We start from the raw sequence: 22,343 nt of genomic DNA, 5'->3' as shown, positions 1-22,343 counted from the left end.
GAAAGGAGAATAACTTTCAAAATGAAGAGATCACCATGCTCAGATAAAACGTAGCCTTGGTTCTTAAAGGAAACGAGGGAATATAGTGGCTTAGTCTCTTATTTTCCAGTTCCCTTGGCTGCACATTATACCAGGAGGTCGGAAGGTTGTTAATGTGCTACTGTTGCTGAGATGGAGAAATAGACAAACTTGGGGGCACATTCACAAAGAAGTTGATTAAACATTTTTACCAAAGAATAATGGATGTAGTGAAACAAACTGCATGTGGACACAGAATTCCTCATCACATTTAGTAATATCTGGATGACCACAAAGAACCATAACCTAGAAAGCTCTGGAACAAGAACCAGAAATTTAGATTAAGTTACGGCCCTTATTTGGTGGCATGCATGTGATAAATTGAATAACCTGTTTTTGTACATGCATTTGTTTCTTTCTATGAGGGAGGTTAAAAATTAAAGGGAAGACAGAGAAAGAAAGAAGGAAGAGGAGAAAAGAAAAATGCAAAGGACTAAGGAGGGAAGGAAATAGAGAATACTGGAAAGAAAGAAAGTAATGTTGAGTGGAAGAGAAAGGAGGAAGAATGTACTGTATATACTGTAAATGGGAAATTAGCTTGTTTGACAACCAAGGAAACTCTATTTCATATACAATTTCTCCAAAACATAGTCTTATGCTTGTCTCAAGTTTTGAGACTTTGGGATTGTACTTGTTCTAACTATTTCTCCTCCCATCATTTTTTTTGGCAATGCCTCTGCATGTGCCCTATTGTCAGCTAATCCACCTGCCTTGCTGATACCATTAAACAACTCAGAAAGCTATCAGAAATGAAAAGGTTAAAAAGTGGTTGTTTACAAAGTTCTTTTGATGGTATTAATCTGAAATTTATGTCATAATCATAGTCATTGAAAAGTACAGTGCAGAAACAGACCCTTTGGCCCATCTAGTCTGTGCTGAACCATTTAATCTGCCTACTCCCATTGACCTTCACTGGAATCATAGCTCTCTATAATCTTACCATCCATGGTACTTGTTCAAACTGCTCATAAATGTTGAAATCAAACTTGCATGCACCACATGTGCTGGCAGCTTGTTCGGCACTCTCACAACCTTCTGTTCATATTTTATTCTTCAGATCAATAAATCATACCATCTAAGCATTTTAACAAAATGTACTAATAGGAGGGTATCATTGGAAACCTTAGAAATATGGAGCAATGGTCCTTGCCTTTGTAATGTTTTGTGTTGTTATCTTAACTAAAGCATGTGTGTAAATGTAGACCCAATGAGCAGAGCATCACTTTATTCTGTATGTGGAAACACTAAAAAGGACATTGATGTTTCTCTTCAATAAAGATTATGGAACTGGTTTAGATATGGTAAGAACATTGTAGTTTCTACACATTTGTCTATGTATTTAGAAAGAAGCAACATAAAATTACCTGATCTTTAAACTGTTGAAGAGTAGGTGGTGTTGGAGGGACACCTTTTTCACCATAGGATTCTATCTCCTCCTGCGTGAGTACTCGCCCATATATTAGAAATTCTTTCAGAAATTCATTGCGATCATCCACCCACAAATAGGAATACTCATCAAATGAGTCCTCATACTCTTCAGCCTGCTTCATAACATTTATCACTTGAGACATTATTTCTTCTCGCATTTCTGACAAGTCAGTCATCTCTTCCAGATCTATCTATGGTCAAAGCAAAATAATATACTTTGCTATTCTGACAGGTGAAAGATTAAATGCCCTTATAGTAAACAAATCTACAAACCAAACCAAAATTATACATTTAACTTTGCTTCCAAATGTTTGCTCATTATTAATATATTAATTTTTAACAAAAGAAAATCAAGTGCAATATTACCATAGCCCCAGTTGCAACTTGAAATTGGAGTTGCTGGGCAATTAAAAATCTCAGATGAGGCCAGCATGGGCTCAGTAATTTTTAACTCCAATCAACTAATTTTTGCATCCTAATTTCTAGTTGGTGTCCTGAATTGCCAACAGGCTCTTACACTGACTATCAAATACTATATATGTACCCCTCTGTAACCAACTCCTTTTATCAGCCCTTGATCCTCTGCTACTTTGGCTTGACAGTTCAACTGCTTATCAAAAAGCTTCTTAAATTTTGTGAGTGCACCTGATGCAGTTTGTTTTAAACTTCAATCACCCTCTGGGTGAAAAAAATATTCTTCAAAACATCCTCTATAGATCTCTTACTCCTCACTTTAAATATATGCTCTCTGATTTAAACACCTCTGCCATGAGGAAAAGTCATTTTACCATTACCTTATCTATGTTTTTCATAGATAAACACAGATAAGTACTTTAGTACTTATTTTAGTTTAGTACTTTTTTTTAGTGTTCTTTGGTTCTATATTATTTTCTACCTCGTCTTCCTCGGCCTTGTCTGCTCCAGAGAAAACAGGCCATCTCAGACAACATCCCAGTGAATCTCCTCTGCACCCTTTCCCATGAAATCAGGTACTTCCTATCGTGTGCTGATCAGATGTGTACATAATATTCCACCTGTAATATAACCAATGCTTTATTTCTCATATGTTCATTTGATCAACATGTTTATTTTTACATATGCTTGCCCCTTTGGTGTACCGACAGATGATGCATTTACAGCTATGGGTTGGAGCTTGTGGTCATAGATAAAAAGTTCTTTGTCAGAGGTGTCCCTCGCTCCATCTGGATCTGGTAGGAATGTGGAGCTACTTCCTCTTGCATATACCATGTACCAGAATCATGGTCTCAGATTTGCACCTGATCTTCAGGCTTCAGGACTGGTAGGCTTTTTGCAGTCTTATCATGATACTGTTTCTGTTTTCTTTCCCTTTCACTTTAGCCAATTTGACCTTGTGTGCTCCTTTAAGGGTCAACAGGTCTTCATGCATTGGAAGGGTAGTGCGTATGCGTCGATCCAATCATCATTTGGGCTGGTGAAAGGCCATTCTGCGGTGCAACACTTCTGTAAATCATTAGACTTTTGTGGAAACCTTCTCGCCCACCTTGCACTTTCTTCATGAGGTCCTTCGCTATGTTGAATGAACTCTCTGCTAGGCCATTAGATTTTGGGTGATGTGGGCTTGAAGTTATATGTCAAAACCCCCAACATTGGCACAGGACTCAAATTCACAGCTCAACAGTTTTGGACCATTGCCTGATATTACCTCATATGGAACTCCATGCCTTGCAAACAGAATTTTCAGGAAGGCGATGACTGCTTTATTGGATGTTGATTGCAGTGTTGCAAGCTCTAGGTACTTGGAAAAGTAGTCTGTTACAACAATATGACTCCTTCAATTATAATCAGACAAATCCACTCCAAGTATGGCCTGGTACAGGGTGTGGTGTAACCGATTCTGTTTGCTGCTTTGGTCTGTAGGTGAGGCATATTTCACATGAAGCAGTGGTCTGTGATCTCTTGGTTCATTCTTGGCCAGCACATCACTTCATGAGCTCTGCGTTTACAATTTTCCTCACCAAAATGCCCTTTGTGCACCTTTAGGAGCATTTCCTTATGAAGCTGCACCAGAATCACAAACCTGTTTCCTTTGAAGACCATATCTTTCACTACTGACTGTTCAGCTCTGCAAGCCTAACAATCCTAAATATATATTAGACAGCCATTCTTAGCAGCTAGCCATCATTTCCACTTTGTATATTTGAGTTCTTTCATTGTTTTATCGATGCTGCTGCTTTCTTAATCTGCTCTGTTCTATCAGGTATTACTGGAAGGGAGGTGACAATCACATCAACATAGGCCTCATATCTGCATTAACCTCATGGTCACTCATTTCTTTCTTGTTGAATGCTTGAGACAACGCATCAACAGCAAACATATTTTCTCAGTGTGTAGATCATCTTCACATCATACTTCTGCAGCCTTATCAACATGTGCTGTATCCTCATAGGATAGTCATTCAAGTGGTTTGGACAAAATTGAAACCAGTGGTTTATAGTCTGTCTCCACTTCAAAACCTTGTTCATAGATGTATTGATAGAACCTTTTGCTTGCATATGTGCTGGAGAGAAACTCATTTTCTATCTGTGCATAGTTGGTTTCCACACTTCTTCAAGCCTTTGATGCAAAGCCAGAGGTTGCCTTGTGTCATCATGCTGCTGCAGTACTACTGCTCCAAGGCCACACAGAAACGTATCAGCCAAGATCCTAGTACACTTTTCTAAATCAAAACTTCAGCATGGGCTCTTCATCTATTATTCTTTTCAGCATCTGGTAACACTCATTTTGGTCATGAGACCAATTCCACTCATTTTGCTGCTCAAGGAGTGATCTAAGTGGTGCTGACACAGTTGATAGTCGAGAGATTAACTTAGCCAGGTAAGTCACCATCCCCAAAAAATGTCTCGCCTCCTCTTTGTTTTGGGGTCTCTCCATGTTTTCACTGGTTGACATCTTTCTTGGGCTAGACTTCATTCCCTCTTCAGATATGACATCTCTTATGAAGATCAATATCTTAACACCAAAATCACATTTCTCTATATTTAATTTCAAATTTACATTCTGTGTCATGTCAAGCACTTGTATCAGTTGTCTATCATGTTCATCCTTATAGGCCCCCGGACAATAATGTCAACTATCATGGTCTTGACACCAGGAATACCCTCAAACATTACATTTTATGGTAGACCTGGTGCAGACAGAATCCCATACAGTAACTGAAGAAAGTGAAATCTTCCCTATGGTAGCAGTATGTTAAAAGTGCACAGTCTCAAACTTGCCTCATTAAGTTTCATCTGCAAAAACCCAGATGATGTGCAAGCTTGCTAAACCACTTGGCACCTACAAACCAGGTCACGAACTCCTCCCATGTTGACAATTTAAAATGCTCTCTCTTGATGACTTTATTGAGATCTCTTGGGTCTAGACATATCCGCAATGCTCTATTTTTCTTTTTCACAACATTTTCTGTATGACATTCATCCATTTCATGCCTGCTAGTTCTTGTTTAAGTTTGTCTCGAAGTGGAAACGGAACTCCCCGCATGCATGGACGACAGGAGTCACTGTTTCATTTATATGACTTTTGTGTACACCAGGTAAGCATCAAAGCCTCTCAAAGACATCTGCATGCTCTGACATGAGTGTTGTGTGGTTATCTTTAGTCTGTGAATCCACAGTGAAATCTCTTTTCACCAGGTTGAGTTTTTCATATGCACTCAGACCTAATACTGGCTATACTCTTTTCTATGATCAATAGCTGTGACTTACAGGTGATACCCCTAGTGTTTGAAGGTCACTATACAGCCCTTTTTACTGGAATGTTCTCTCCAGTGTAGCCTGACACTTTTAATTTCACTAGATAAATCTTGTTCTTCACTATGAGAGTCTTGCAATCATCCATGGATAACAGATTCACCTGGGCTCTGGTGTCAAGTTTGAATGGAATTACTGTCTCATTCACAGTCTCTGGAATAACCCATTCTGTTTTACCAGCACCAGCAGTCCGTAGAGAATCCACAAAGAATTCCTCCATTTCCTCATCAACATGTGCACCTTTCTCTTGGTGGCCCCAGTTTTGCGGTACTTTGCAAAATTATTCTTCTTCCCACAATTATTGCATGACTTTCCATAAGCAGGACACATCTTTGGAATGTTTACCTCCACATTTGCTTTTCAGCCTTCCTCTTTGCTTTGCTGCTGCTTTGGGAAGCGCCTTATGTTCTGCCCCTCTGTTTTCACAGCATGCACGATTGTTTCTGCTCTTTGCAGCTCCTTAGCTTGTGCCTGTGTGATCCATGCTGCCCTTCATGTATTCATAGCCTTTTCCAGTGTCAAATCTTTTTCACGCATAAGTCTTCCTCTCAATTCATTATCTGGAACTCCGCCAACCATTCTGTCTCTAACTAGTGAGTTTCTCAAATCTCCAAGTTCACAGGACTTACTCAGTGTGTGTTGTTCAGCTATGTATTGGTCAAAGCTAACACTTTGGTTCTAGTTACAGGAAAAAGACATATCTCTAAAACATGATGTTTTTATTTGGGACAAAATATTTCTCAAATTTTGTCAACAGAATGTCCAACGTAAAAGCTGTCTCATCAACTTGAAAGCTGTTACAGATGTCCAAAGCATCTTCACCAATTACATGCAGAAATATAGACACTTTCAGTTTTTCATCGATCACTCCCTCTCTGCTAGCAGCTAAATATATATTGAATTACTGTTTGAAGTGTTTCCAGTTATCACTTAGACTGCCAGTAGACTGCCTAAGTGTGGGAGGACTAAACTTATCCATGACAGGAACGCTAGGTCTCTCACTTGAATCTCCCTTGATGAATCTAGTGACTGCTGAACTTCCGAAACAATGTGCTCCCTTGCCTTATTGTACATCTAAGATGTTGACGCATCACGGCCTAGATTAGAAACACCAATGCCTTTGAACAGAAAATCCTACAAAAGGTAGTAGATTCGGCCATGTACATCACGGGTAAAGCACACCTACATGAAACGCTGTCGTAGGAAAGCAGCATCCATCATCAGAGATTCTCACCACCTAGGTCATGCTTTTTTCCTCGCTGCTACCATCAAGATAGAAAGTACAAGAGCCTCAGGACTCGCACCACTGGGTTCAAGAACAGTTACTGCCTCATAACCATCAGGCTTGAACAAAAGGATGAACTATACTCACCTGCCCATCCATTGAGATGTTCCCATAATCAATGATCTCACTTAAAGGACTCTTTATCTTGTTATTTCTTGTTCTCATTATTTATTGCTATTTATTTATATTTGCTTTTGCACAGTTGTTGTCTTCTGCACTCCAGTTGATCTTTCATTGATCTTCTTATAGTATGCATTCAGGAAAATTAATCTCAGGGTTGTATATGGTGACATATATGTACTTTGATAATAAAATTTACTTCAAACTGTGGCCAGCTTCTCTCCATCATTTGCTGCTAGCATCTTTCGTACTCATGCAGTCTCTTTCGTAGTCATGTGCAGTATTCATTCACCCTCCACGTTTACACATCACACTACCTTCTGACACCATAATATGTTTGTTCTTAATAAAGACAAAATTGATGTGGGTCTACATTCAGACATTTTATTACTGAACTGCTGCTCAATCCCATGCGTGTGCAACCCAATCACCATTGTAGCTTCTAGTTACGCGTGAATTCCTTGCATCATTTACTAGGAACTGAAGTTCTTTACTATGCACACATAATAACACACAGACAATTAACTTTAACATCTATAATTAGCTATAATTAACTTTAACATCTTCCCTCAAGACAGGATTTGCATCATTTGGTTTCTCTAGGTCTCAATCCTATCACAAACATCCCACTTGTATTTGTATACTTTCAAATCCTCTCCCTTATTTTGCAGCTTATTTTCTCCCTTTTCCCACTTCTAAAGTGTTGTTGAAATTTTGCTTCTCTGTGTAGATGCTGCCTCACAGCTCAAGTATCTCCAACACTTTTTGTTTTTATTTCAGACTAGACAACCGGGTGACCTGTTGGGGCACCCTTTGAGAGAAAGGTAGTGCAGTCTGATGTGATGTGCTTTGGCAAGGCAAATATGGCTCCTCCTTGTTTAACGAAGGACACTTTTGATGGCAAGATTTCTGGTTGATCTGCCACCCATGTGCCTTTCGTTGTCATTCTGGAGACGTGCAGCCCTTTCATCCCCCGTCTCTTCATCTCTTCTGCTGTTTGTTGTTTGTCTCGGATCCTGGAGACATGCATTTCTCAGCTCCTTTGTCTCTTCCTCTCTCCTCCTCCTGTGCCTGTTTTTCTCATTCTGGAGACGCGCACGCCTCTCCTCCTCTGTCTCTTCTTCTCTCATCTTTTTTGTCCTGACTCTTTGATCCTGGAGTCGTGCAACCCTGGCCTCATCCGATTCTTGTTCTCTCCCTCTCCTTGCTGCTTCCCGACGATGTTTGGCGTCATCCTGACCATAATGTCCCCCTTCTCTTTCCACGTGGCATAATTAGGCTGACCATTTTTTTTTACCTTAATGCTGGATAGAAGATATGAACCAGTAACACCAAAGCCTCCAGGATGCTGATTATTTTTGATGATGTGGTTGGCGCTCTCCTAAATGGACGTGATATAATTACCGCTGCCCTTTGACTGCAGCAAAGGGTTTGATGAGTGTTTTTAAGTACGTCATTATAATTAGATTTAACTATCTCTTATTGATGGGTGGCAGTTTGATCTGTCCAAATCCTGCACATGCTTATGGTGATTAACAGAATGTGACCGCTCGAAATAGAGCTGTCCTGCCCTTTTGCTCCAGTTAGTGTCACTGCTGTGAGCATTGTGAAGTGCTGCTGAGACTGGCCGTGCGCATGCATCGTGGTGTTGCGTCGCAGTTTCCATTAAAGCTGGAATTGGCTCAGGTTGGGGAAAGCGGGGCCTGTTGATTGACGAGTGAGCAATTTTATACGGATATATAACCCTGAACTTTGCATGCATTCTGTAAGTTAGCGCATTTTAAGTTGATTTAGTCAAAACAGTGCCGCTGTAATGCACCGTTTGGGCTAATTGGAGGTCACAAACAGACAAACAAACTGAGCATGAGAGTTTTAGTAGTATATAGAAGATTGTCCATATGTTTTTTTTATTTTGGATATTGTGCTTCATATTGTATACATCAGTTTGTCTCCCTGGAAGTTAACCACCTTCAACAAACTTAACAAAATAATGACTGAATTGATGAGCATAATTTATGACTTTTACCTCTATTAAAATTGAAGCAAAATTAAATTCTAAGGAAATAAAATTACAACATTGTATTAATTTAAAAATGAGTACTTTTTCTATTTTTACCCAGTATGTCAGGACATATTTGGTGAATAAAATCTATCCTTTCCAAAAAGAATGTCCCTAAACAAAAATTATATAATTCTTAAAATTTCAAATAAAGTACATGAAATTATTCTCCTTTATGGTCTCACCTGATACTTTTTCCGGGAACTATGTTTTGCTAAGCGTGGTACGAGGCCTACAAGCTTATAGACGTCATTCATCAAATTTTCTATGAGCATATAGAATTCACTGCCTATTCCTAAAGTTGGACGATAATCAATATCAGACTCTGTGAGCTCGAGACGTATTTCAAACAGTGGTGTAACATGAGCCTAGGGATCCAAAATATCAGAAGATAATTTAGCTTCAAAAACCGAGAACCAGCAGCCTTTAAATATATAGGAAGAAAAATTGCTACTGTTACATATATACTGAAAACTGTTAAACTGTTTTAAATTGTGACTTTACAAATTCAAGGACACCCTCAAAATCTCACTACAGTTACAATATTCTCACTAACTCACAAATTCACTATTGATAGTGATCATTTTAATTTTCTTCCTCCATTTGGCCCCAATCCCCAATTAGTTTTAGGATGCCTTTTGTGCTCTTATCATGTAAACAGATACCAAATATTTGTTTTACATCTCTGCCATTTTCTTGCTTCTCATTATTAATTCTGCTTTCTCAGCTTCTACTGGACCAATAATTCATTTTTTATAAATTTAAAATAAAATTTTCTCAGCCTGTGTAGAGAAAATTATATTTTAAACTTATAAATATTTATAATTTTAAGTATATCTGAATCTATGTGCATCCATGCTGAACATGCTCACAACACTGAATATGCATACAAATTATATCACCTCCAAAACCTCACTCAAGTAGCCATATCTTACATAAGCATCATAATACACAGAACCTAGATATCTGATTGCTGGGTATCACAGCTGAGGCTTGTCATATTCAATTTGCACTGATATTTATCAAAAAAGGAAAAACATCTTAAATGTTACTCATAATTTTCCTGTTTTTGAATTTTGCTGTATTGTGTTTATAGCTATTTTCATATGATTTTGAATAAGTATACTCAAGCTTCTCTGTAAGTCAACTTCAGTACTACAAACCTCATTTTCCATGTTGTGGAGAAGAAATCGTAGAGACTTTAAGACCACTGCATGGAAGCCATCTACAACCATCTTATCTACATAATCCACATATTTCTCCCAACTTGAAGATTTTTCTTCAGCCTTAAAAAGAATTCTATTTTCCTGAAAACAGAGTAAGTTACAATTTGTTATTTGTATAATACAATTATTCAACCACTTTTCTGAAGAATTGTTGTCTACATACTGAGAAGGGTAGCATATTTGTGGTATTTTCTGAAGTCCTTGGCATGCCTGAATTTAGTGGTCAAAATCATAATATTGTATTTGAAAGTGAAGAAAGTAAAAAATTTAATTTTGCAATGATGTAAGCCTTCTGTTTGCCATTATGACTCCCTTTTATCAAATGAGGTTGGATTCTCTTTGCTGTCAAGAAATACAACCTAGCCTGTGCAGTCACTCAACACACACAAAATGCTGGTGGAAAGCAGCAGGCCAGGCAGCATCTATAGGAAGAAGTACAATGAACGTTTCAGGCCGAGACTTCAACAGTACTTCTTCTTATAGATGCTGCCTGGCCTGCTGCGTTCCACCAGCATTTTGTGTGTGTGTTGCTTGAATTTCCAGCATCTGCAGATTTCCTGTCTTTGCAATCACTCTTCAGTAATTAAACATTTAGACAATAGGCGCAGAAGTAGACCATTTGGCCCTTCGAGCCTGCACCGCCATTCTGAGATCATGGCTGATCATCTACTATCAATACCCAGTTCCTGCCTTGTCCCCATATCCCTTGATTCCCCAATCCATAAGATACCTATCTAGCTCCCTCTTGAAAGCATCCAGAGAATTGGCCTCCACTGCCTTCCGAGGCAGTGCATTCCAGACCCCCACAACTCTCTGGGAGAAGAAGTTTTTCCTTAACTCTGTCCTAAATGACCTACCCTTTATTCTCAAACCATGCCCTCGGTACTGGATTCTCCCAGCATCTGGAACATATTTCCTGCCTCTATCTTGTCCAATCCCTTAATAATCTTATATGTTGCAATCAGAGCCCCTCTCAATCTCCTTAATTCCAGCGTGTACAAGCCCAGTCTCTCTAACCTCTCTGCGTAAGACAGTCCAGACATCCCAGGAATTAACCTCGTGAATCTACGCTGCACTTCCTCTACAGGCAGGATGTCCTTCCTTAACCCTGGAGACCAAAACTGTACACAATACTCCAGGTGTGGTCTCACCAGGGCCCTGTACAAATGCAAAAGGATTTCCTTGCTCTTGTACTCAATTCCCTTTGTAATAAAGGCCAACATTCCATTAGCCTTCTTCACTGCCTGCTGCACTTGCTCATTCACCTTCAGTGACTGATGAACAAGGACTCCGAGATCTCTTTGTATTTCTCCCTTACCTAACTCTACACCATTCAGATAATAATCTGCCTTCCTGTTCTTATTCCCAAAGTGGATAACCTCACACTTATTCACATTAAACATCATCTGCCAAGTATCTGCCCACTCACTCAGCCTATCCAAGTCACTCTGAATTCTCCTAACATCCTCATCACATGTCACACTGCCACCCAGCTTAATATCATCAGCAAACTTGATGTTATTCTCAAAGCCTTCATCTAAATTGTTGATGTAAATCGTAAACAGCTGTAGTCCCAATACCGAGCCCTGTGGCACCCCACTAGTCACCACCTGCCATTCCAAGAAACACCCATTCACCGTTACCCTTTGCTTTCTATCTGCCAACCAGTTTTCTATCCATGTCAATATCTTCCCCCCAATGCCATGAGCTCTGATTTTACCCACCAATCTCCTATGTGGGACCTTATCAAATGCCTTCTGAAAATCAAGGTACACTACATCCACTGGATCTCCCTTGTCTAACTTCCTGTTTACATCTTCAAAAAACTCCAATAGATTTGTCAAGCATGACTTGCCCTTGGTAAATCCATGCTGGCTCGGCCCAATCCTATCACTGCTATCTAGATATGCCACTATTTCATCTTTAATAATGGACTAGCATCTTCCCCACTACTGATATTAGGCTGACAGGACGATAGTTCTCTGTTTTCTCCCTCCCTCCATTCTTAAAAAGTGGGATAACGTTAGCCATTCTCCAATCCTCAGGAACTGATCCTGAATCTAAGGAACATTGGAAAATGATTACCAATGCATCCGCAATTTCCAGAGCCACCTCCTTTAGTACCCTAGGATGCAGACCATCTGGATCTGGGGATTTGTCAGCCTTCAGTCCCATCAGTCTACTCATCACTGTTTCCTTCCTAATGTCAATCTGTTTCATTTCCTCTGTTACCCTATGTCCTTTGCCCATCCATACATCTGGGAGATTGCTTGAGTCTTCCCTAGTGAAGACAGATCTAAAGTACTTATTAAATTCTTCTGCCATTTCTCTGTTTCCCATAAGAATTTCACCAAATTCATTCTTCAAGGGCCCAACATTGTTCTTATCTATCTTCTTCTCCTCTTCCAGAGCAACCACGTGCTGTCCTATAATATAGTAACCAGAAATGCACACAATTGTCCAGCTGAGGTTTAACCAATATTTTATAAAGTTGTACCGAGACTACCCTGCTCTTATATTTTATGGCTCAGCTAATTAAAGCAAGCACCCTGCATGCCTTCTACATATGCTGCCATTTTCAGATACCATCCAACTTTATTCCTCAATACTCCCTAAGGTTCTACCTTTTTAAGATCTCTCCAAAAAATGTACCACATCATGTTTATTCGTTTAAACTCCATTCGTCATTGTTCTGCACAATTTAATAATGATATCAAAAAAAATTTGACAAACTTCTATAGATGTGTCGTGGAAAATGTATTGACTAGCTACATTACAGCCTGCTATGAGAACATCAAAGCCTTTGAATGGAAAATCCTACAAAAGGTAGTGAATTACATGACAGGTAAAGCCCTGCCAATCATTGAGCATATCTACATGAAATGCTGTCGTAGAAAAGCAGCATCCGTCATCATTGACCTTCATCAATCAGGCCAAGCTCTTTTCTTGCTGCTACCATCAGGCATAAGGTGCATATGCCTCAGTAGTCGCACTACCTTGTTCAAGTACAGTTATCATCAGGCTCTTGAACAAAAGAAGATAACTACACTCATCTATTGAGAGGTTCCCACAACCAAAGATCTCACTTTAAGAAATCTTTACCTTGTTATTTCATGCTCGTATCATTTAATGCTATTTATTTATATTTGCATTTACATAGTTTGTTGTCTTCTATGCTATACTTGCTCTTTCATTGATCCTGTTTATAGTTACTATTTTATAGGCCTGCTGAGTATGCCCACAGACAAAAGAATCTCAGTGTTGTATGTGGTGATAATAAAATTACTTTGAACTTTAAACTTTGAATAGCTGATCAGATTGTTCTGTAGCCTTAGACTATCTTACCAACTATTGGAACTGCCAGCAATTTAAGCATCATCTGCAAACTTTATAATCATTCATTACTAAGTCATTAATGTGATTTGATATCCATATTATTCATTTTAAATCAAATCAGAAACAATCTCAGCATTGGGAAAAATAGAAAGAATTTGTATCTACATAGTACTTTTTTATAACAAAATGTTACAAGGTGTTGGTCAGGACCATTATATTAAAATTTGATACCGAGACAGAAGGTTAATAATAGAGGTAGGATTTATAGAGCACCTTGAAGGGGAAAGTAAAGATTTGAATGCCTTGACTTCTTGATGCCTAAAAGCACATTTATAAATAAAATATTTTAAATCTGAGCTGATCAAGAGCCAGACAAATATATCAGAGAATGTAGTTGTAGAGGACATAAGAAATATGTAAAGGCCAAGGGGAATTTGAAAGCAAAGATAAAGATTGTGGTTTCTTTAGTTGGGAGCTAATATAAGACATCATGTACAGAATTTTCATAAATGGATCCCGAGGAGAATTTTGGATACCTTCATGAGGGTAAAATTAGGCAGGCTAGGTAAGAATACAGTATATTAAAATACATACTGATGTAATATGAAGCAAAAATGTCTGGAACAGAAAAACTAAAGAAAGACCAGAGTTGTTGATGTTACAGGAAAAAGAAAGTTCTTACTGACCTCACAGTCATGTAAGTTTAGCTAAACTCAATCTAATATATGATACCAAGGATGCAATTAATCTGGATTAGTTTAATACATTCAGCATAAAGAATGCAGTCGATAGGTGGGTAGCAGGGTTTATACTCTGAAAGACCCTCAGCTCGCCTGGATAGGAAATTCAAACCATTTACATCTCTGAGTGACAGAAATTCACCATTGTTCTAAATGATGCACAGCTTTTCCTTAGCTTGTGTTCTTAATTTCTAGACTTTTTAGCCCTGAGGAAAGCTCGAAGCATCTATATTGTTAAGTGCTCTCGGAGTAATGGATTGCATTATTTAATTATTGTTTTATTTAAATACATGGCAATGGAAATTTACATGATAAATTAAAGATAATGACTTCCATCTCCCTACTATTTGGTTGGAAGATATTCCTGCTTTACTAGTAGGAGTGACGGACAATTTAAAGAGCTAATATTAGAGGTGCTAGTGATGTAGAGACTGGCATAATTGGCTTAATTGTGCTAACACTTCCAGTGTTTTCATACATTGTGCTCTGGAGCAGCACATTGAGGAAGCCAAACATAGCCTCCTGGGGGCACCAAAGGGAATGGCCAATGACTACATAATCAAACATAACATGCCTATTGCCTTCCTTTTATCACTACAGTACACAACTCTGCTCCATCTTTAGCTAACTCCTCATGCATACGTTTATTACATTTACATTGACTATTTCAATACATCCGAAACAGATAAAGTCCTGAACTTTCTGCAACCTACAATGCTGGTCATTTACAAAGGGCAATGTAAACAATGAATACTTCCTATTTTACCTCCAATAATGCATGAAGTTTTACTCCATCCTCATGAACAACTGAGTATCTTTTGTTTAACATTTGTGGTCGGCCATCAAAGTCCAAATATGAATCTTTTTTATTGCCTCCTCTTTCAAATAAGGGGCTCGTTGACCATTCCTATTAAAAAAAACTCAAAAAGAATTATCACAATCCAACCAAAATCATGCATCGGTCATTCTAAGAGGTTTATGTATCACCATTTCCAATTAGCCAATTAAGTAAATCCACCAAGTTGCTCCAAACATTTCTCCTTAATTTTATTATGCAACACATAACACAAATAATAGAAAATATATTAATATTAATTGAGTGTAATTAATATGAATAATTATTATTATTAGGTTGCTTCATATCAGTATTACTAATATCAATAATTCTCAATAATACTCTAAAAAGTGATGCCTGTACTAATGAAAAACGATCAAATTATCTTTATTTAGCTCTATGTAAACTTCATCCCAAATAATTTTCTAATTCAGATATTTATGAACTTAATCATGTAACATCAGCTATTTTGGCTTAACCAATAGCATAAATTAGAACTGGTATATTAAAACCCAATTAAAACTGAATCTTTTTTCCACTGGATCATCAACTAACATGCAGGAACAGGCAAGCAAATAGAATAATATGTTGGCCATTATTACACAAGAATTTGAGGGCAAAATTAGGGACATCTTGCTGCAGCTACATAAAGAAAAGCTAGATCAAGATATCCCTGACCTTGCTCTCAAATTTTTGTACAGGTCAGCCTAAAAATGGATAGAATGAGAGTGCAATAATCAAATTCCTGAGATGGGAAGACTGTCTTATGAGATGTCTTTGGAGTTTAGAAAAGTGAGAGATTGTTTAAAAATGTAAAATTCTCTCAGTACTTAACAGTATAGGGATGATGTTTCCTCTCTCTGAGCTGCTGAGAACCAGGGCCACAGACTCAAAATAAGGGTTGTCTATTCATGAGTGCAATGAGAAGAAATGTCTTCATTAATCAAACAGCAAATCCTTGGAATTCACTCCCAAAAGAGGTCTGGAAGTTCAGTTAATCGGTATGTTCATGACAGAGAACAATGTAGTTTAGAATATTAACGAAATTCAGCGATATAAGGTTAGTACAATAAAGCATCTCTTAGATAAACAAACATCCACAATCGTACTGAATGGTGGGGCAAGTCCCAAACGCTCAACTCCTGTTTCTATGATTTATGTTCTTCTCAGTTAATTATATTTGTTTGATTAAAATAGTTGCAAAAGAGAATATTACAGCAGTGATTTGGGACCAATTTCTCTTCCACTCTAAGCTGTCAGTTGACTGATCCAAGTGGTACTCGTTGCAGAAAGCTGGCATTTTACTTTATGCCTATCAGTTATCTGATTAATGATTAGCAATCAAGGGAAACACTTTTCTATATTCTGTTTCTCTGTATCTCTGTCTCGATCTCCAGAGACAGATGATCTACTGAGATCTTTTACAAAGCTACTGACTCTCACAGGTATCTTGACTATACATCCTCACACTATGTCGCTTATAAAATGCTAACACGAGGAAATCTGCAGATGCTGGGAATTCAAGCAACACACACAAAATGCTGGTGGAACACAGCAGGCCAGGCAGTAGCTATAAGGAGAAGCACTGTCGACGTTTCGGGCCGAGACTCTTCGTCAGGACTGAATGCTATTTAGCCTCCAACCTGATGGCATGATCATTGATTTCTCTAACTTCTGGTAATTCCCCTCACTCCCTTTCACTTGTTTTCTTTTCTCCATTCTGGTTACCCTCTCACCCCTTTTCTTCTTCCCACCTCTCCATCACCAACCTCTGTTGCCTGTCCTCTTTCCTTTTCTTCCATGGTCCACTGTCCTCTTCTATGAGATTCCTTCATCTGCAGCCCTTTACCTCTTCCACCTATCACCTCCCAGCTTCTTACTTCATCACCCTCCCCACCTACCCACCTTCCCCCTCACCTGGTTTCACCAACCACCTGCCAGTTTGTACTCCTTCCTGGCACCCCCCATCTTCTTAATCTGGCTTCTGCCCCTTTCCTTTCCAATCCTGATGAAGGGTTTCACCCCAAAATATCAACTGTTTATTCCCCTTCATAGGTGCTGCCTGACTTGCTGAGTTCCTCCAGCATTTTGTGTTGCTCAAGATTTCTCAGTATTTGCAAAATCTCTTGTGTTTGGCATCACCAAAGGTACCTAGATACCAAAATATGAATCAATAAGTAAACAATATCTGCAAGAGTATTAAACAAAATGAGGATTACTGTAACGGCTGAAATGGAAACAGCAAATGCATAATTATCCTCTACCAAAACTGCTTGGAAAAATTTAAAATAATTGAAAAGCCAGATGCAGCTCTAAAGTGCCTGTGCAGAGATTCTGAAGATGTCAGGGGTAAGTTTTTTACTCAGAGAGTGGTGAGTGTGTGAAATGGGCTGTTGATGACAGTGGTGGAGGCGGATATGATAGGGTCTTTTAAGAGACTTTTGGAGCTTAGGAAAATAGAGGGCTATGTGTAAGCCTAGTAATTTCTAAAGTAGGGACATGTTTGGCACAACTTCGTGGGCCGAAGGGCCTGTATTGTGCTGTAGGTTTTCTATATTTCTAACATGGCCTCCTTTTTGTTATTTATCTATTTTTTTCTGGGTCCAAGCATCTGTGCTGCTTGTTATATATGAAAATGACAACTAGCTTTAAGAAGTTAAAAGTGCATTTCTTTTATCTCCCTATAAGTTTTTTCAAGGTGATAATAGATTTTGCTATTCATGGTCTTGCTTTATTCAAATATACAGCAGCAATAGTAACCCTGCCAGGAAATACTTAGAAGCAGTTAGTCACTTGCATTGTGTTATTAGTCTTCTTTCTCCATTGCATTGGTTTATGCAGCTTGATTAAGTAGTTCATATTTGACAGATAATGCTCTGAAGCAAAATCTATCAGTTCTAAAAAAGACATTTTTGGTTTAGTCAAATTAAGTCTGTGTTAGAAAATGTTTACCTGACTGAATCAAAACAGAAGTTCTGGAAACTGAAGTAACCATTTTCTTCAGGTTAATGCCAATAAATGTCCTAACAATTAAAACTGCCACTTCAAAACACATATTGAACTAGATTTTATTGATGATGAACTGAACCTTCCAGTCATTCACTGTATTGTAGCACCTTTTCTGATCAAGTTTTACTAAGCAGCCAAACAGTAAGAGGGTGCCTAGTTGGGGCAATTCAATTCCAGCACTGGTGGATGGACACTTTTTCTAGCAATACTCACCAACATTATGAGACGCATCATTTCTACATTGTCTTTGCATTGCTGAATTCTGTGCTCAAGATCATATAACATACTCCTTGTCTCCTGAATATATTCCCAAACACCTAACAAGAAATGGAAGTACAAAGAAATAATTATCATCATGCAATTAGCAATATTGATTAAACTCGTATGGTCAAGGCAAACAGTCAAAACATATTAAGTCACAACTTTAAATAACAACTGCTATTAGGAGATGTGAGTCACCATATCATGCGCTTGAAATCATAGTAGAATCAGTGCAAAATTGAATACATTGTGGCGAGCAGTTGGTCCTTTTTTTTATTAAACAAAATATACTTTATTCAAAAATACAAAAATAAAATTATGTACAATAAACCATTCAATGACTCTCGGTCCTTTACAAATGTTTCCTTTACAGTCTTTACATTTCCACACTTTTGCCACCCAAGTGCCACTCTGTTACTTCATATTATCATACACTTGTTCAGGGATATACACCCCACCCCCTACCCCTCAACTCCCACGGGAGAAGAACCCTAGAATGTGGTCCTTCCCCACCGGGCCCTTGCGGTGGCTGCACCGTTTGAGTGCGTCCTTCAGCACGTACTCCTGCAGCTGAGAATGTGCCAGTCGGCAGCATTCCCCCACGGACATCTCCATATGCTGGAAGACCATCAAGTTTCGGGCTAACCAAACAGCGTCTTTGACCGAGTTGATGATCTGCCAGCAGCACCGGATGTTGGTCTCGGTGTGCGTCCCCGGGAACAGCCCATAGATCAGAGAATCCTCTGTTACACAGCTGCTGGGGATGAACCTTGACACTGTCCCTTCCATCCTCCTCCACATCTCCTCTGCGAACCCACAGTGTGCAAAGAGGTGGGTCACCGACTCCTCCTCACTGCAGTCCTCCCGTGGGCAGAGGGGTGTGGAGATGACATTCCAGGCGTACAGGAGAGATCGGACTGGGAGGGCCCCCCTCACCGCCAGCCAGGTGAGGTCTTGGTGCTTGTTGGTGAGGTCTGGCGATGAGGCATTTTGCCAGATGAACTGGACGGTCTCCTCAGGGAACCACCCCACTGTGTCCATCACGTCCTTCTCCTGCAGTGCCTGCAGGACCTTATGTGCTGACCACTGCCTGATGGCCCTGTGGTCAAAGGCATTGACCTGAAAGAACTTCTCTATGAAGGACAAGTATGGCGGCAACGACCAGCTGACAGGGGTGTTGCGCGGGAAAGGGGCCAGACCCATCCTTCGTAGCCAGGGCGACAGGTAGAACCTGGGCACATAGTGGTACTTGGTGCCCACGTACCTGGGATCCACACACAACCTGATGCAGCCACACACAAAATTGGCCATCAGGGTGAGGGCGACATTGGGGACGTTTTTGTCCCCATTGTCCAAGGACTTGTGCATGGTGGTCCCTCTGACCCGCTCAATCTTGGATCTCCAGATGAATCTGAAGACAGCCTGGGTGATTTCTGAGCTGAAGGAGCAGGGGACTGGCCACACCTGCGCCAAGTACAGCAGCCCTGAGAGCACCTCACACCTGATGACCAGGTTCTTGTCCACCATCGATAGGGAGCGCCCTCCCCACAGTCCCAGTTTCTCTTTGACCTTGGCAGTCTGCTCCTGCCAGTTCTTGTTGCACGTCTCGGCCCCTCCGAACCAGATCCCCAACACCTTCACGTGATCAGACCTGATGGTGAAGGGATCAGTCGGGCCAGTTGCCAAAGAGCATGGCTTTGCTCTTCGTGCGGTTGACTCTGGCCCCTGACGCCTGCTCGAACTGTTCACAGATGCTGATCAGCCTGCGAACTGACCTCGGATCAGAGCAGAAGACGGTGATGTTGTCCATGTACAGGGAGGTTTTCACTTGGGGCCCTCCACTGCCTGGCAGCGTCACCCCTCTTATGCCCTCATCCCTCCTGATGGCTTCGGCAAAGGGTTCTATGCAGCACACGAACAAGACAGGGGAGAGAGGGCAGCCCTGCCTGACTCCAGACCTGATGGGGAAGCCTTCTGTTTCCCACCCATTGATCTGGACTGCGCTACAGATGTCTGTGTAGAGCACTTTGATCCAATTCCGGATTCCCTCCCCAAATCCCATTTTGGAGAGTACATCCGCCATGTACGTGTGCGATATCCTGTCGAAGGCTTTCTCCTGGTCCAAGCTGACCAGGCAGGTGTCCACCCCACTGTCCTGCACAGAGGCGATGGTGTACCTGCCTGGTACAGCACAGGTTTGGTCCAGATGGTTCACCTGCTCCAGTGCAGACTTGACCCTATTGGCGATAGCCTTGGACAGGATCTTGTAGTCCACATTCAGGAGTGAGATGGGCCTCCAATTTCTAATGTCTTCCCTCTCCCCCTTCTGCTTGTAGATGAGGGTGATGATGCCCTTCCTCATGGATTCTGACATGCTGCCTGCCAGGAGCGTAGCGTTGTACACTTCCAGCAGGTCGGGGCCCATCCGGTTCCACAGAGCCGAATACAACTTGACCGGTAAGCCATCGCTTCCGGGGTCTTACCAGACTCAAAGAAACGGACGGAGCCAGTCCGCTTGTCCAGGGTCAGTGGCTGCTCCAGACTCTCCCGCTTGCCTTCGTCTAAGACCTGCGTGATAGACAGGAAGTTGCGGGAGGCTGTGGAGTCTGTGGCCTTTTTTCCATACAGACCGGCGTAGAATGACCTGCAGATCCTCAGTATGTCTGCGAGGATGCGGCTGAGCCGTCCTCTTCCTTAAGGTTGTGGATCACAGAGCTCCCCCTGTGCACCTTTTGGAAGAAGAATCGTGAGCACATCTCGTCCTGCTCCACGGTTTGGACCCTTGATCGGAAGATAATCTTGGAGGATTCGGTGGCAAAGTGCTGGGCATGCCGGCCCTTCACCTCCCGCAGTTCCTCCCTGACATCCACCCCCCTTCATTGCAGAAGGAGGAGTTGCTGCAACTTTGTCTGGAGTTTACGCAGTTCCCTCTGCCCCTGCCTTGCTCTCTGGATACCCTTGCGGATGAAGAACCACTTGATGGGAAAGAAATAAATATATATACTAAAGTTATTAAGAACTCCATGGAGCATGTGGAGATCTTCCAACAACCAGGCACTCTTTCTTTTTTTTTCTTTCTCACTTTCTCTTTTTTTTATAGGGATGTTGGGGGGAGGGGTTAAGGGGAGGGGGTAAGGGATATATACATTTTCCCCCCATACTTTGTAATCACTTAAAAACGCAATAAAAAAAAGTTTAAAAAAAAAGAACCACTTGATGTTCTCCTTGGTGGCTTCCCACCAGTGAACCGGGGAATCAAAGAAGGCTTTCAAGGTTCTCCAACCTGTGCACTCCTTCTCTAGTTCCTCGATGTTCTCTGGGGTCAGCAGCTTAACGTTCAGCTTCCACGTCCCCCTACCAGCCTTACGGTCCTCCCTTAGGTGACAGGTCGCTCGCAGAAGGCAGTGGTCAGAAAAGAACACCAGCGTGACGTCAGTGGATCTGTCCGTGAGGGACACTGATAGGAAGAGGACGTCGATGCTGGAGCGGACTGAGCCATCCGGTCGTGTCCAGGTGGCTTTTGGCTGCACTCCACCTGTGGGGGTGCCAAAGGTGTCGCGCAGCTTGGCTGTCTTTACCGTTTCCATCAGGAGTCTGGAGGTACCGTCCAGCCTGCCGTCGTCGCTGCCGGATCGTCCAGCTGCTTCAACGGTGCAGTTGAAGTCTCCGGCCAGAACGACCGGCCGGGACGTCACCAGCAGTGGTCGGAGCTGCTCAAGAACAGCCAGCATTTGGTCCATAATGACAGACAAGGAAGCTCTTTCACTGGAGAGTGAACCCAACCAGTCTCACACTGATAGGAGAGGTTACAGTTAGGGTGACCCACAAATACACAAGCAAATAACTGTATAACCCAAGCTAAAATGTAACAATAAATGAACTGTAACTTCCCACCATAAGCCCACAAAAGCATTTTAACACAAGAACAGTAAACAGTGCTGGTCATTAGAAATGCAGGGGCAGGCTGTCGACCAAACCCCCGCCCAGAATGTCACAGTATTATCAGATCATGGAAATTTAAATACAGGCAAGTTGTGCTAATTATACTTCACATTATACTGCAGTCCTATACTCTTTCCACTGATACAAAATCTAGTTTGCCAAACCACTTGAGTGCAACCACCAACACCAAACCTAATAAAGTCCAAAAGACAGCTCTGACCTGGGGACGTTCA

At 40.9% G+C, this 22,343-nt stretch overlaps 1 protein-coding gene across 1 annotated transcript in view; it reads right to left on the bottom strand.

Moving 5' to 3' along the window:
• Window positions 1-22,343, bottom strand: part of LOC140714860 (dynein axonemal heavy chain 17-like) — a 249,147-nt gene that overhangs the window by 178,903 nt on the left and 47,901 nt on the right. Inside the window, exons 15-19 of the mRNA XM_073026542.1 lie at window positions 18,121-18,224; window positions 14,830-14,970; window positions 9,925-10,068; window positions 8,947-9,129; window positions 1,443-1,697 (exon numbers count right to left, since the gene is read on the bottom strand). Coding sequence (XP_072882643.1) covers window positions 1,443-1,697; window positions 8,947-9,129; window positions 9,925-10,068; window positions 14,830-14,970; window positions 18,121-18,224 — 827 coding nt within the window. The remainder of the gene's footprint in view (window positions 1-1,442; window positions 1,698-8,946; window positions 9,130-9,924; window positions 10,069-14,829; window positions 14,971-18,120; window positions 18,225-22,343) is intronic.

This window comes from Hemitrygon akajei, chromosome 22 (genome assembly GCF_048418815.1).
Source record: "Hemitrygon akajei chromosome 22, sHemAka1.3, whole genome shotgun sequence".
NCBI lineage: Eukaryota > Metazoa > Chordata > Chondrichthyes > Myliobatiformes > Dasyatidae > Hemitrygon > Hemitrygon akajei.
This window is presented reverse-complemented; position numbering and strand designations above follow the sequence as displayed.